A 14,383-nucleotide genomic window follows, 5' to 3' on the forward strand; every position below is an offset into this window, starting at 1 on the left:
TACATTGACCTCGTCCTTCATTTGTTAAATATGTAATATAAATTATCAAATGATGCGCCATGGTTTTATTTGTACTTTTATCAAGTAAAATGGGCTATGGAAAATCTCAGCCTATAACCTTTTCCAATATACCTTTTTAGCATCTTGTAGAAACTCTTTTTCAGATGTTGTGTATGGCTATGTTGATTCATCATCTGTTAGAGGCATGTTTCAAGTGCATTTATTCTTATAAAAGTCATAAATTGACTTATACACTTGTAGAGGTAAATTATTTATGGCATCCAAATACATATTCTTAATCACTGATATAATTCTCTCATTCTCAACATCTGCAACTAGTTCTACATGTTTCCAGTAATTGGAAGATTACTTTATTGTTTCACCCTTTAGAAGTTGTAAAGAGAATTTATGAGCCTTTGATTTAGCACGGGCATTTAGCCCAGTGTTGAAAAAATCAACATTGACAAAAATTAGTGAAGATTAGAATGCAAACTTCACGACAACATTGACAAAAAATTGGCAAACTGGGGTGTGTGTAGAAAATCCATGAAAATCTGCAACTGCTCTAATGAATAGTCTGAAAGCTAGTTTCTTTTCATTAGGACACAGATTTTCTCTACTTATTTGCAGTGGAATAGGAACAGAAATAAAACACAGTTACACAAATAAAAACACACTGTTTTCTAGGGAACTCAACGGGGAAAACCCTCTGCTTGATGAGAATTTTATTGATAGCAAAAACTGAGCAATTGATCTCTTACAAAATACAACTGTTTCAATCTGAAAGACACACTTGTCTTTCCTGCTTGATTTAAGCTTGAAACCCTTGCAAGACTGCTGATCTCTGCTGCTCTCTATCAATCTGTGCACAAGCTTCTCTTGCATACTCTCTCTCACAAGCTCTCACACACAAACCTGTGCAACCTGCTCACAAACCCGTGAGCTCTATTATCTTGTCTCACCAACTCGTGCTGACAAGATAATGACCAAATTGTGCCTTTGTTCCTCCTTATAAGCACTTCGATTAGGCTATCACTGGCAAGTTCTATTTTAGGAAAGTCAAACTGTTGATTGACTAGTTAACAAAAGCTCACTGGTTGTGTAAACTCGTCCTTCCTATAATTTTGGGGCCCGACTCAATCAACTCGACCTTTACCCAAAATAACTCGCACTAGAACGCAATAAACTCGGTCTTCCACTAATTAGCACTAGTCAACTGCCTCTTGCACTCCTAACTTTTAGGAATTTGCCCTAAATTTTAGGAACTCATCCTACTTTTTAGGAATTAGCTCCTAACTCATAGGAACTCGTGCATGTGAAAAGAACAACTCGTTGTGGTTCCTTTGATTAAGGCACAGATCAAATAAACCCTTTCTCGCTACCATTTTCAACACTCCCTCTTAGTAGGAAGGTGTTTTTGAAGAACCTCGTCCACCTGGATTTGTCTCCAACACTATGATGTTCTCCGCTGCTGCAGCTGCTCACTCTGAACCAGAAAACTTCCCTGCTTTCTTCTGTGGAACCTGATTTGAAGACCTATTCTTTCCCACCATGCTCTTTGAGTCCACAATCTGCCACTATCAGTGAATGCAGCTCCTTTAGGTCACTGATCTTTGGCCCAAACAGTCTGCCCTCTAGCTGCTCCTTTGTCCATCAAGGATGCCAACTCATAGGGTCTTCAACCTGCCCACTACTTGCCTCACTGCTGCTCCACAAAAGACAAGTCTTAGGGGAATGGAGGCTGCCCACTCTCACTGTAGAAGTCCATCTCTACATAGTGAACTAGGGCTGAATACTAAGCCCTCTTGGCTGCTTCCTTTGTCCCTTCAAGGATCAACCCTGAGCTTCAACAATTCTGCCGCTCCAACCAGATTTGATGTCCTTCTCAAATGCTGGACTTAGGGCACCAAAGACACCTTCTAACTGCCCTCCAAACAGTACATAAGATGTCCACCAAAACTATCCTAAATCTGGACTCAAACACCTAGCAAAATCATCAACTACATAAGGACATACATACCTCAGAAAGTATCCTTCTTTTTGCTGTCTGAACCTCTTCGGCCTGTGCACTTCCTTCTGAATTTCGGTCCTCTGGTTAGGGCACCCTGTGGCACTACAGGCATGCTCCTACTTGGCCGAATTTCCCTTCTATCCCTGCGCAATTCCCTTCTTAGAGACCCTGCCTCCTGCGCTGTTCCTTTAGGTGTTTCTGCCCTTGACTTAGGTCTGCTCCAAGACAAAAACCATGCCCAGATCTACCCGGAGAATGGAGGTGGATATAAGGGATATGTGGAAAGTGGTAATTATGGATTATCATCGGCAGAATACATCAATTAGTGCCTCTCTTGGACAGTGGAAAGAAAACGCCTTAAGGAAGGTCACATTGGACTAGGAGTAGGGTTAACCACCAAGGTGAAGTGTGGGAGCAATGATACAACCAAGATTGGTCAATCATTTAACTCAAATTGTGTTCGATGTTGGAATGCCCCTAACATTAAATGAGAGCATATGATTACAGAAATGGCTAATGTACCTTATAATAGATGACACACCTTCATTCAAGAAGTAAGCTAGATGATGAAAAGCATTGACTGGGGCATGGTTGGAGGAATTTGAGGCATAGTTATTTGTAGAACATCATACGGTTGCTGGTTGGAAAGATGAACAAATCAAAGAAAAGTTTTCTCCTAGGGGTTACCCACTTGGGTGGGTAACAGGACCGAACAATGTTGCACGAAGCGGGAGCGAAGCGGAAGCGCAGAGCGCGGAAGCGTCATTTTCCAAAAATCTAGGAAGCGAAGCGTCCGCGGAAGCGTCTGCTATATATATATATTTTTTTATATTTTTTTGCATTTATACTCAAAACAAACATCCCAAATACCAAATTAATTGTAGAAGACATGAAAACATGCACATTTTTGCATAAATCAAGATAGATATGGCATCCATGATTCCATTGTAGTTACTAGTATGTACAACAATCATCTATATTCTAGCTATTACAAACATACATCAAATTTTTAAGCATATTATAAAACATAAAACATTTAAGCATATTATAAAACATAAAACATAGAGCATATTATGATTTATCTAGCAAGTGAGCAACTGTCAACATTTGTCATGTCCAAAATTCAAATAATAATGTTTACAAAATATGTCACTTGGTCACCGCCAAGCCAAAAAGGTTCAAAATTCAAATTCACAAGTCTACAAGTCTAATGAGTAATCTATGACAAAAAGAAGTAGATTGTGAATATATCTACTAATCTCTCCTCCTTCCACCACGAATAGAACGTGATGGCGGGCCTCCACGTGGTGGCAATGAAGAAGATGGTCCCTGTGTAAGTCGTGGCACTGGAACTGATGAAGAAGAACCCCCTGCCGTTGGTGTTGAACCATGGAACCTAGAAACCAAGGGACCAGATGGGGGTGTTGGCATATCAACACCCGTGTCATCATCCTAGAATTGCTCAAAAAATTCATGCAAAAAAAAAACACTAGTTAACAAAAAAATTAAAAACATGAATTAGAGAAATGCTTTATAAGGGAAAATTGGAAAATTCATACCACAATGGACATACCTGGATAATAGAATCCTCTAATTGCTCTAGTCGCAACACTCCATCCTCCAAATTGGGCTCCTCTGGATTCTTGTCCCAAGTCAACAAGTCTTTATTAGACTTTGCATCTTCACAGTAATGGGACAACAATCGCAAGTTGTAATGAACATAAACCAAGCTCTCTGCCCGGTCTAAATTCAACCTGTTCCTTTTAACACTGTGGATGAAAGAATAAGAGCTCCAACACCTCTCTGCAGAAGAAGTGTTTACCACCTGTGATAGCACCCGCAATGCCAAACTCTGTAGAAGTGGAGTAGGCCCTCCATGCATGTTCCACCACTCAAGAGCAGAAAAATGCTCTCGATCTTGAATTGCATGCATGCTCCCAAATGGACCAGTGTTGCTCGTATAGTTGCTCACCTGTCTCCGTACCAATGCAGCCTCCTCATTATCAGGGATTAATCTACTCAATGCAGCCATATATTTTTCGTGAACCTCTTTATCTTGGTGTGGTTTTTTCCTGCTTCCCCCCCCAGGTGCTGGTTTTGAAAGCCATGATGGATGATAGTATTTAGGTGTCAAAACATATGCTAATGCATGCAATGGAACATTTAGCATATCCCATCGGTTTTCCACCTCTTCACGAATATAATTGTACAAGGTGGTATCTCTAGGCTCAACAATGTCTTTAATCTGCCCCAACATGCTATCCATTTGCTCATACACCTCCCCAATTACTGGTCGATCTGAATCTGCAAACTTGATCATGTAATAAATTGGTTTGGTGAATTGCAAAACATATTTAACCTGTGACCAAAAGTAACTGTCAAGAACAGTGTCCTTGACTTCATTAGCACCATCTGTGTCATTGTTAATTTCATCCCATGTTTCAGCACACACCAGATTAGTTAAAGCTTGTCTCACCCTCACTAGCCGCCTAAAGGTGAGGTAATAACTAGCAAATCTTGTCTTTGCAATTTTAAGCAATTGCAACTTGGAGTAAGTGCCATAGAAGTAGTTTACCCTTGTATGCCCTGTGATGAATTTAATGAGCTGCTTCCCTTTCCTGTAAACCTCAGCAATCCACCCACAATCTTTGTGTTTCACAATATCATGCATCAAAAGGTTCAATGTGTGAACCAGGCACCCAGACCAAAAGATGTGTGGATGAGTACGCTCAATAATTTTTCCTGCTAACTTACAATTTGCTGCATTATCTGTGATCACTTGAACCACATTATTCGGACCAACATCTTTGATTGATTTCAATAGGAGATCTGCAATGTTTTGTGCAGTTGCACTGATGGAGGAGGAGTCATGAGATGCAATAAATACTGCACCACTAGAAGAAACACCAAGAACATTTATCAAATGTTGGTTTCTAATATTTGTCCACCCATCTGATACAATGGATACCCCAGAATCCACCCACTCATGTGTAAAACGTGTCAAAGCTCTTTGAACCTTAGCTTTTTCTCTTTCTAATAACACTGTTCTAGCTTTCTCATAGTTGGGGGCCTTGTATCCTTTTGGGGCTTCATTGATGGCCTTTACCATTTCATGCCAATAGGGAGAGCGAAGCACATTGAATGGTACACCGCAAGCACAAAGAAAACGGACTATCTTTCCATCCACATCATCCCTCCCAGAAACATTAAGGAAATCCCCTATTGTTTTTCTACCTCCAGAGGTTGCAAAAGTACCATGAGGAGATGGGCAACTACCAAATTTAGAGGTTGCACTTGATTCAGAATGAGTTTTTTGTTTCTTGTTTTTTTGTTGTGCAGCCATCTCTATTTGGATGTATTTTGTTCTTTGTTCAGCTGAAATTTTTGGGCAAATTTGTACCCCCACAGAACCCTTTTTTTCATCACTGTCCAGCACCCCACAAAGATGCCTCCTCAGACGGGTATATGAACCACAATATGGTTTTCCTCCATGACAATCATGAGGGCACATCCATTTGTAAGATCCACCACCCTTTCCCCCATCAAGTTTGGTCACATAGTTCCACAAGGGTGTTGTTGTACCTTTCCCATCTTGTGCTTCAGTGTCCCCTTCAAGTTCATCCCCTTCCTCTTCAAACCCTTCCTCCTCATCATACATTGGGTCACCAAGTTCATCCCCTTCCTCTTCCCCTCTATTCCTCACCCTTGCCATCATTAAAACCAAAAGTGGAATGATACATAGAAGCCAAAAGAACACCATCTTGGAATATGGATATAGGTGGTGGACAACCTGTAAATAAAGGAGCAAGTAGAAACAATGGGAAAGAGTAGGAGAGGGAGGAGAAAAATACATTTTTTTTTTTCAAAAAAACAAGGGAGTTTGGGGTTTGAACTTACCTCTTTAGCTCTTGTAGATGAAGTCCTCCAAGCTCTTGCTCCAAGCTCCTCCTCCTTCTCCTAGCTCCTCCTTCTTCACTCCTCCAAGCTCTCCTCTCTTCTCCTCTCCTTTCCTCTCTTCTCTTCTCCTCTCCTCTCTTCTCTTCTCCAACTCTCATAAACTCAAAGTGAGAAAATGAGAAGAGAATGGGGGCTTTATTCTTTTCTAAACTCACCCTAAACTAACCCTAACCTCACCCTAACCCACCCCCTCATGCTAACTTAAGTGAACTTTTTTAAAAAATTAAAAAAAAAACCAAGTAACATGCTGCCCGCGCGGAGGAGAGAGGAAGCGCGCTTCCGGGCCTCGTGAAGCGTGCGCTTCCGGGCCTGAAGCGTTGCGCTTCCGGAGGCCCGAAGCGCCCTCCGAAGCGCGGATCCGGGCAGCCGCTTCCAATATTCCAGGAATCGTTTTTTTTAAACGGAATCGCGCTTCATAAAATCGGAATCGCGCTTCGGGGAGAGGTTCCGGAACGCTTCCGTATGGGACGCGATTCCGGCCTCGGATCCGGGGGGGGGGGCGATTCCTGCAACACTGGGACCGAACGAGCGCATTAAACTCCTCAATCTCCTTGTTGTTATCTTCCATGAGTGATTCCTACTAATGATCTTCGGCTCCAAAAGACGATGAATACCAACACCAGATTAGTGGCCAACTTCAACAAGGTTAAATGCAAAGAACAATCCAAAATCCAGTGGCTATGGATCTGTGACTCACTTAGACTGATCTAGCATGTTTGATTCCATAGGAAGGTGCAAGGGTGATTGAGGCGCTTGATCTCCATTCTATATCCACAATGCAAACAGATTCTTATCCATTATGTCTTTTGGAGATCTTATCCTTGGCGCTTTTCCGAAGATTTGTCCAGTTTATTTTTGGGTTAACAACTTATCTATAGAGGTTACATTAGATGAGAGAGTGGACCATCTTCACTTGTGAGTGTAGATTAGCTTGACTTGGTAGAGAAGGGCCATCAAGCCATGGGTGATATATTTGGCATGCTTTTGTGAAGAGGGCTTCAACAAGCTTTGGGGCTATTTTAAGGTTGCTTTTGTGTTATTCTTAGTAGAAATCCACATCTATTTTTTTATTTTATTTTCGGTGGCAAGTGTGAACATGCATACAAGTTTATTCTTGGAGTTTGTGCTATTTTAGTAGATGACCACTCTTATCTTATTCTTGAAAATTTTCCTTGTGGCCTGTTCGTGCAGGTCATTACATGTGTTTGACTTAGAGTGTGACTTTTTAGTGCAGGAGCCCCTTTTTTTTACATTAATTGGGTGGGTTTACCACCTACTTTTCCCAACCACTTATTAACAAATGCCCTAACATCATTTTATTAAGGTCATGGATAACATTATAACGTTAGTATATTTTAATTCTAATATTGGAGTGTTAATACTCCAACAAGGATGAGGCTGGGAGCGAGTTCTCAGTGTCTTTGGTGGAATAGATATCCCTCAAACCGGGCTTGGATGTTGAGGGAATATGTTCTTTGTAGTGCACACTGCAGAACCTCGGGGCATGTTTCTTAAAGTGGTCCTAAGGAAAAAGTTTTTTTTAACAAAATCTTATCATTTTTTTTCGATTCTTTTGAAAGTTATTGAAAATAAGATTTTTTTAAATGTTAAGTAGAGGAAAATTTTAAGGTTTTTGTTGATGATTATATAATGTTGTTTTGCCATTGATAATAGTGTTTTGCATGTTTTCTCCATTTGTTACCTGTTTATGGCTGTCAGTTGGTTGACTTTAGTCTAGAAGATGCTTGGATCAAGTTTATTCTTATATTGAGCTAATTTTCAGTATTTGATATGGATTACATCATATGGGTCAAAACAGAGAGAAACGGATATTATAATGTGTGTGGTTTTGCATCTCCATGTACATTTATGTTCTTAGTTTTCTTTTAGTGGCTTGTAATAATAAGAGTTTATAGAATTTTATACAATTGCAAAAGCAGATGTCTTGCAACCACTTACCACTTGTTTCATGTAGATAGTACTTTTGACGAGACTGTTTCCATGTTCTTTTTTGAGTTACTAACTTTTTTGACATTCCTTGGCTTGTTCTAGGAAGCTATAATTTTCTGAGCATGGACATCATTTCACAACTACAGGAGCAGGTCAATATAATTGCGGGAATAACCTTTAATACTATTGGTACACTACAGAGAGATGCCCCAGCTGTACGACTATCTCCACTTTATCCTGAGCCACCATCTACCTCAACAGAAGACCCAGCTACAGTGGCAGAACAACCCAAGGCAATGACCACTTCTCTAGTGCAGGCAGCTAAACAGGTAAATCTTTGCTATATATTAAACTTTTCAATGTTTGGAAAACCCATTGATGAATAATCTGATTTGAAACTTAAAACATTGAAATTTTTTGTTTTGCATAAATCTTCTATAGTGGTTACCCATCTGATCACCTTTTGTTGGGTTAGGAAAAAAGGATCATGATGTTTGATGCTTGTTCATGCTGTTTCTTCTTTTCTTCTATTTTTCCCCTACAAACCAATTGTTGCTATGTTATCCATAAAACAATGGACATGTGCATTACAAAAAAAATTGCTTGACAGGATCAAAAGTCACCCTACATCTTATGGTTTACCAATCATAGGAAGGATACTACCTTGAAAACAAGACAAAGGTAGGCAGCCTTCTTAGATAAAGGATACTGCCTTGTGAACAAGCCAAAGATAGGCAGCCTTATTAGATAACCATTAATCCATGGTTCCAAAAAGAGGAAAATATCCAACGCAAAGTCTACTAAATGTCTTAAGTTTTAACACGATCATCTTGTAAATTTGTACTCTTTGAAATGTATCGATGTTCTCCTTTATACCCACTTTGAGCACAGAGTACATGTCAAGCTTGTTTTGGTGAGCATTCATTTGCTTGGTCAGTCTTGGCAGTATACCAACCCTTGAAGCTAAGCACATTGGTCAATTTAAATAAATTTGTTTTGGCAAAGCCATATAGTTTTTGAGCCACCAATCTTCTATCTCACATTGAACTTCACCACATTGACTTTGGGTCTGATCCACTTATACATACATAGCACGCATCTTGTGGCAAGTGATAACTTTATTATTAGGCCACAACCTATCTCTCGAACTCATCCCTTCACTTCACCCTTTTGCTTTGAATCTTTCTTTGGCACAATAAAATTGACAAAATAATTAAGTTGTCCTATGTTTCACTTGAAGAACGAGTTTCCTAGAGATATTTGTCAGGGACGGTGTTAAAATTGGCAACTAGGGCCAAATTCCACCTCGGGACAACTCATTTGATGGAGATGATGATTGCATTAAATTTCTCTTTTCGAGAGGACCAAAATTGATATAAAGATCATCTCATTTGGACAAGCAGAAGTGTGATTTTGAATTTATGCCCACACATGTGCAAATTGTCAAGGTTGACCACATCATCATGTAGGCTCAGAAAGCCCAATGGATGTGTCACTTCACCCTCAATGACTTGTATAAATACAAGTGACTTTTCACCTCATTTGGTATCATCATCACTCACACATTCTATCTCCTTCTCTCATTGGTTCGTAGTACGTACAACATTGGGCATTCTATCTCTCTCACACATGTGGCACAAGGAGGACGAATTTCAAAGCTAAATTACAGGACCGAAATTACAGAGTTGACTGTAGTTTGACCAATGTTGACTTTGACCTTCCAAGGAGAGTTTGACTTTGATTTTTTGGGAGATTATCTGTCTAGGCCGGCTGCATTCTTGGCACAAAAAACCGAGGTACTGTGAGCACTTTGACTGTAGAACAAAATTGTAGGTTGACCGCAGATTTCAGGACAGCAGTTTGACCAAGTTTGACTGTTGACTGTGTCACTATTTTGGGCTGACTTTGACCTCCTATTCAGGCCAAGTTTCACTGGGGAAGACCGAGCTATTTTGAGAACATTCTATTGTTGCTTTGACCAGTGTTGACTTTTTGGTTAGGGCTGTTGACTTCCTGTTCAGGCCAAGTTTGACTAGGGAAGACCGAGCTGTTTTGAGAAAATTCTATTGTTGCTTTGACCAGTGTTGACTTTTTGGTTAGGGCTGTTGACTGCTGCAGAAAATTGCAGATTTGACAGGGTTGTTTTAATAGTGATTTGGCACGTCAATTTTGACTTTGACTCTTGTATTTGTACTTTGTGTGTGTTGAACATTTCATATAATAATAAGAAGATTTGATCAAAGGGTTTCCCCATCTTGGGGTTTTTCCTTGTCATCCGCCAAATCTGGTGTTCTGTTGCCTTGGCTTCTCTTTTGTATATTGTTTCATGTTCTATCTACTTTTATTGTCAATGTGATTGCTATTGGAAATCTAAATTGGAAATTGTCATTGGGTTGCTAAAGGAACATTGAAGTAATTGTGCTAAGCATAAAACATACCATTGTTAACTAAAATTAACATGGTATCAGAGCCCAGGTGAAGACAAAGCCCAAGCAAGAGAGAGAAAAGCAATCACTAAGAGAGAGCTGTTAGACAAGAATATTGGTCTAGCTTCAATGACTACTACATCTTACTTCAAATCTGAGGATAAGCTCAAGGACAAATCCGACTATCATGCATGGAAGATGACTTTGGACTTGACTTTGGAAGAGCATGATGCCATGGACTATGTGAAGGGAAGAGTGGTGGAGCCTCCTTCAAATGCACTTGCTGCTGCAAAGACAAAATACAAGAAAGGTGAGGTCAAAGCTAAAAGAATTATTATAGACTCCATTCAAAAGCATTTGGTTGCTTATATTTCTGATTTAGGAACATCTAAGGAGATGTATGATAAGCTGGTTGGGATGTTCAAAGTGAACAATGCAAATCAAATCCTCTTCCTCAAGAACAAGTTGAAGGACATCAAGATGGATAAAGGGGAGTCTATCCAATCCTACTTCATGAGGATTACATAAATCAAGAATGACCTTCTATCTATTGGAGAAGTTGTTGCTAACAGGGAGTTCACTCTCATTGCTCTCGGAGGTCTTACAGGAGCATGGGATGTGTTTGGCACCACCATTCTCAACAATGACATGATTCCTAGTTTCAATGAATTATTGGCTAGTTGCACTCAAGAAGGGACGAGGATGATAGAGAGAGACAAGCCTTCAAACGGAAATGAACCTACTGCTTTCTCCGCTCATGCTAAGAGGAAAATAATGCTGGTCCAAGAAAACAAATGTCATGGATTTAAGCAAGGATTCAAAGAAGGAAGAAAATGAAGGTGCTATACTTGCAACAGGTTTGGCCATTATGCTAGAGAGTGTCCTCACAAGTGTTGAAGAAAGTGTAACTAGGTTCGGTCTTCATAAATGTAATTTTGATCTTTGTACTTGTAAAAGAAAATAATTATTATTTTTGTAATTTGTAAAAATGAGTTTTTTTCTCATTGCACTGGTCAAGCACATGTTTAAGTGCTTCTAAGAAAATCAAAGAGTTAATGTAATTGTTGAAGACCCGTGTGGGCATGTTATGCTATGTAAATCTATGTATTAGAGCCAAAGAAATATGTCAAAAGAGATCCTCCAATGCAAAGACAAGTCTCCTCTTCAAGTTGGCTCAAAGAATGAATTTTGGTGCCCTTAAAGTCAAGTTGGCCTCACTAGCTCAAGTCGGCCCAATAGGAGAGACAAACTCCTATATATATGGCAGTTCGACCTCACAAAAGGATCATCTACTCATCTCTGAAATCAGCGAAGAAGGAAGGACGAGAAAGATGTGCGAAAAAGGAGCATTGAGGTGATTCTAGGGCAGCGAAGAAAAAGGAAGAGAAACCGAGTTTGGGAGGGTCGTTTTGGGGCTAATCTCTGCCTCATGTGTGAAGGAAGAAGGGTCATTCTGCTATCATAATAGAACCCTATGTGCAACAGCATAAGAAGAGGTGTTTTGGGTGAGAAAGAGGCTCCAAATAGGTCTCCATCTCAAGCGAAGTAAGTCTCACCTAAAACGAAGGAAAGAAGCAAGAAAAGGGCCAAGTACAAGTCTATATCAGCCGCACGTGCGAAGAAATCAGAGTTGCAGTAGGGTAAAGAGGATTAACCTCTCAACTAGGAAATATCTCTCAAGGAAGGTCTCATTCTCTAGCCTAAGTGTCAAGGAAAGGGAAGATTGCCAAGTGAAGTAGAGAAGGAAAGGAAGACTCCAAAGAAGAGGTCTCTAAGGAGAGTTAGGGTTTCTGCAATTGTTAGAAAAGGAGCTATCAGTTGCCGCAAGAAGTCCGAAGGAAGAGATCAAGGTGCAAAGTAGAGGAAGGCATTGATTGAAGGACAAAAGGAAGAGAGACTGTGTCTTGTGCTTGGAGGATCTATTTGTCAAGGGTCTAGGGTTTGGCATTTGTCAATTCAAGCTTCAATAAGAGAAACTTGCAGAAGAGTTTTCCTCTCTAGGAGAGAGAGGTTTTGCCCTGGCTGAGAGCCAACATCTTGTGTTGTTGTTTCTTTTGTTTTTTGTAATTGTTTGATGAAGTAAGAGAACACACTCTAATAATAACAATAGAAGATTGTGCTAATAAGAAAAAGTAAAAAGTACTTCACAAATTGTTATCATCGTCAGAAGAATCTCATCACACCTAGATGCCCTAGATTCTTCAACATGGAATCAGAGCTAAGGTGACACATCAAGGAAGGGCATCTCAAGAACACAGAAGATTGAAGCATCAAGATCAAGAAGCAAGGGCACACAAAGGTTGAAGCATTAGATCTACAAGCAAGGGTTCCAGATCTATCAAAGACAAGAAGGATTACCATCTCCTCTCCTAGATCCATCAAGAAGGACTACCAGCCTGTGAACAAGGAAAGAAGACAACCTTCCAAGAAGAGTCACCATTAAAGATCCTTCATCTTCAAAGAAAGGCACCCAAGATCTAGGTTCATCATTGAAGATCTCCAGATCTACACAGTGAGAAGTTTTCGTCAATGAGCAAATCTATCACAAAGCACCTTGAAGGAAGCATCTTGAAGAACTCCAAGATCCAAGAAACTGAGACTTCATTCATCAAGGAAGTAACAATATCTCCATCACTAACACTCTCAAGTAAGTATTTTTATGTTCTCCTTTGAAAATATCAAAATGTCTTTTTGCAAGGAAAGCAACAAATTGGTCGGGACTGCTAATTTCCTTGCATGGAAAAAGAGGACTGATCTACTTCTCAAAGAAAATGAACTTTTGGACTACGTCAAAGGGAGTGTCACTGTTCCTGCTAAGGAACAAACTCAAGCCCTAGCAAAGTATAATAAGGATGAAACAAGGGCTCAAAGGATTCTGATAGAATCCATCAAGGACCCTCTCATTCCTTATGTTTCCAAACTTGAAACATCTAAAGAAATCTATGATAAGCTAGTGGAGCTATTCTCAGTTAGTACCGCTGAAGAAGTGATATCGTTGCGTTAACGGACTATACAAAATGAAGATATCTAAGGAAGAAGGAATAACTCCCTACTTCATGAAGGTCTCTGAGATGAGAGACCAGCTACAAGAACTAGAAGTTATGTTAGACAGAGAGATGACAACTGTGGTGCTCAATGCATTACCTGACGAATGGGGCAATTTCACATCAAGTATATATGCCAAGAAGGAAGCTACCTTGTTGAATGAACTTTGGTCTCTATGCAAAATTGAGGAGACTAGACTCAAAGCCAAAGATGATGTGGGATCGAAGGAGCAGGCATTTGCTGCTATGTCCAAGAGAAGTGGGAAATTTGGCAAGTTTGGTCCACAGAGAAAGGGTAAAAGAGATATGTCCAAAGTCCAATGCTTTGGCTGCCAAGAATATGGACACTATAAAAGGGATTGTCCTAAGTTCAAGAAGGAAAACAATAAGAGGAAATGAGAAGAAGCCCACATTACCCAAGAAGTGAAAGAAGAAGATAAGAAGCAGAAGAAGGAAGATCCTTCGGATCTCTACTATGACTGAGAACAACTTCTTCACATAAGTCTTCTTTAAAGTTTTGGGTATCATAGGAACATGTAGCAGCAGGATATAATGCATGGTTTATGGGAATGACATCTTCAAGAATATAGGAGCATTATGTAGAGATAGCTCAGATAAAGATATTCATGTAGGAAGGATAAAGCCATTAGATAACCTCATCAATGCATAAAGGAATGATCATGATCAAGAAGAATCATCTTAGAAGGCCACTATCATCAACAGAAAGGAGCATTTGCAAGATGAGGACTATAAGGATCCTTCGGTGAAATCTTCAATAAAGGGTTCATGACTTTAAGGAAAAGCAGATGTCTCGATAAGAATTCCACTAATGAGGATTCAATAAAGGATGATAAGTAGGCAAGGAAGGATGTGGCAAAGCTAAGGAGATTGAGGCAATCTCAATCTAGGAAGCTGTCAAAGGAAGCTGAGATGATCAAGGAAAGAACTAAGATGAGGTATGTATGCATCTATGTTTTCAGTTAGAGTCATGTCAT

At 39.8% G+C, this 14,383-nt stretch overlaps 1 protein-coding gene across 1 annotated transcript in view; it reads left to right on the top strand.

Moving 5' to 3' along the window:
• MED21 (mediator 21) overlaps positions 1–14,383 on the top strand; it is a 191,512-nt gene that overhangs the window by 1,600 nt on the left and 175,529 nt on the right. Inside the window, exon 3 of the mRNA XM_089428500.1 lies at positions 8,021–8,247. Coding sequence (XP_089284626.1) covers positions 8,041–8,247 — 207 coding nt within the window. The 5' untranslated portion in view covers positions 8,021–8,040. The remainder of the gene's footprint in view (positions 1–8,020; positions 8,248–14,383) is intronic.

This window comes from Pinus tabuliformis, chromosome 4_2, assembly GCF_031772625.1.
Source record: "Pinus tabuliformis cultivar Carrire ecotype Pingquan chromosome 4_2, CPIR1, whole genome shotgun sequence".
Taxonomy (NCBI): Eukaryota; Viridiplantae; Streptophyta; class Pinopsida; order Pinales; family Pinaceae; genus Pinus; species Pinus tabuliformis.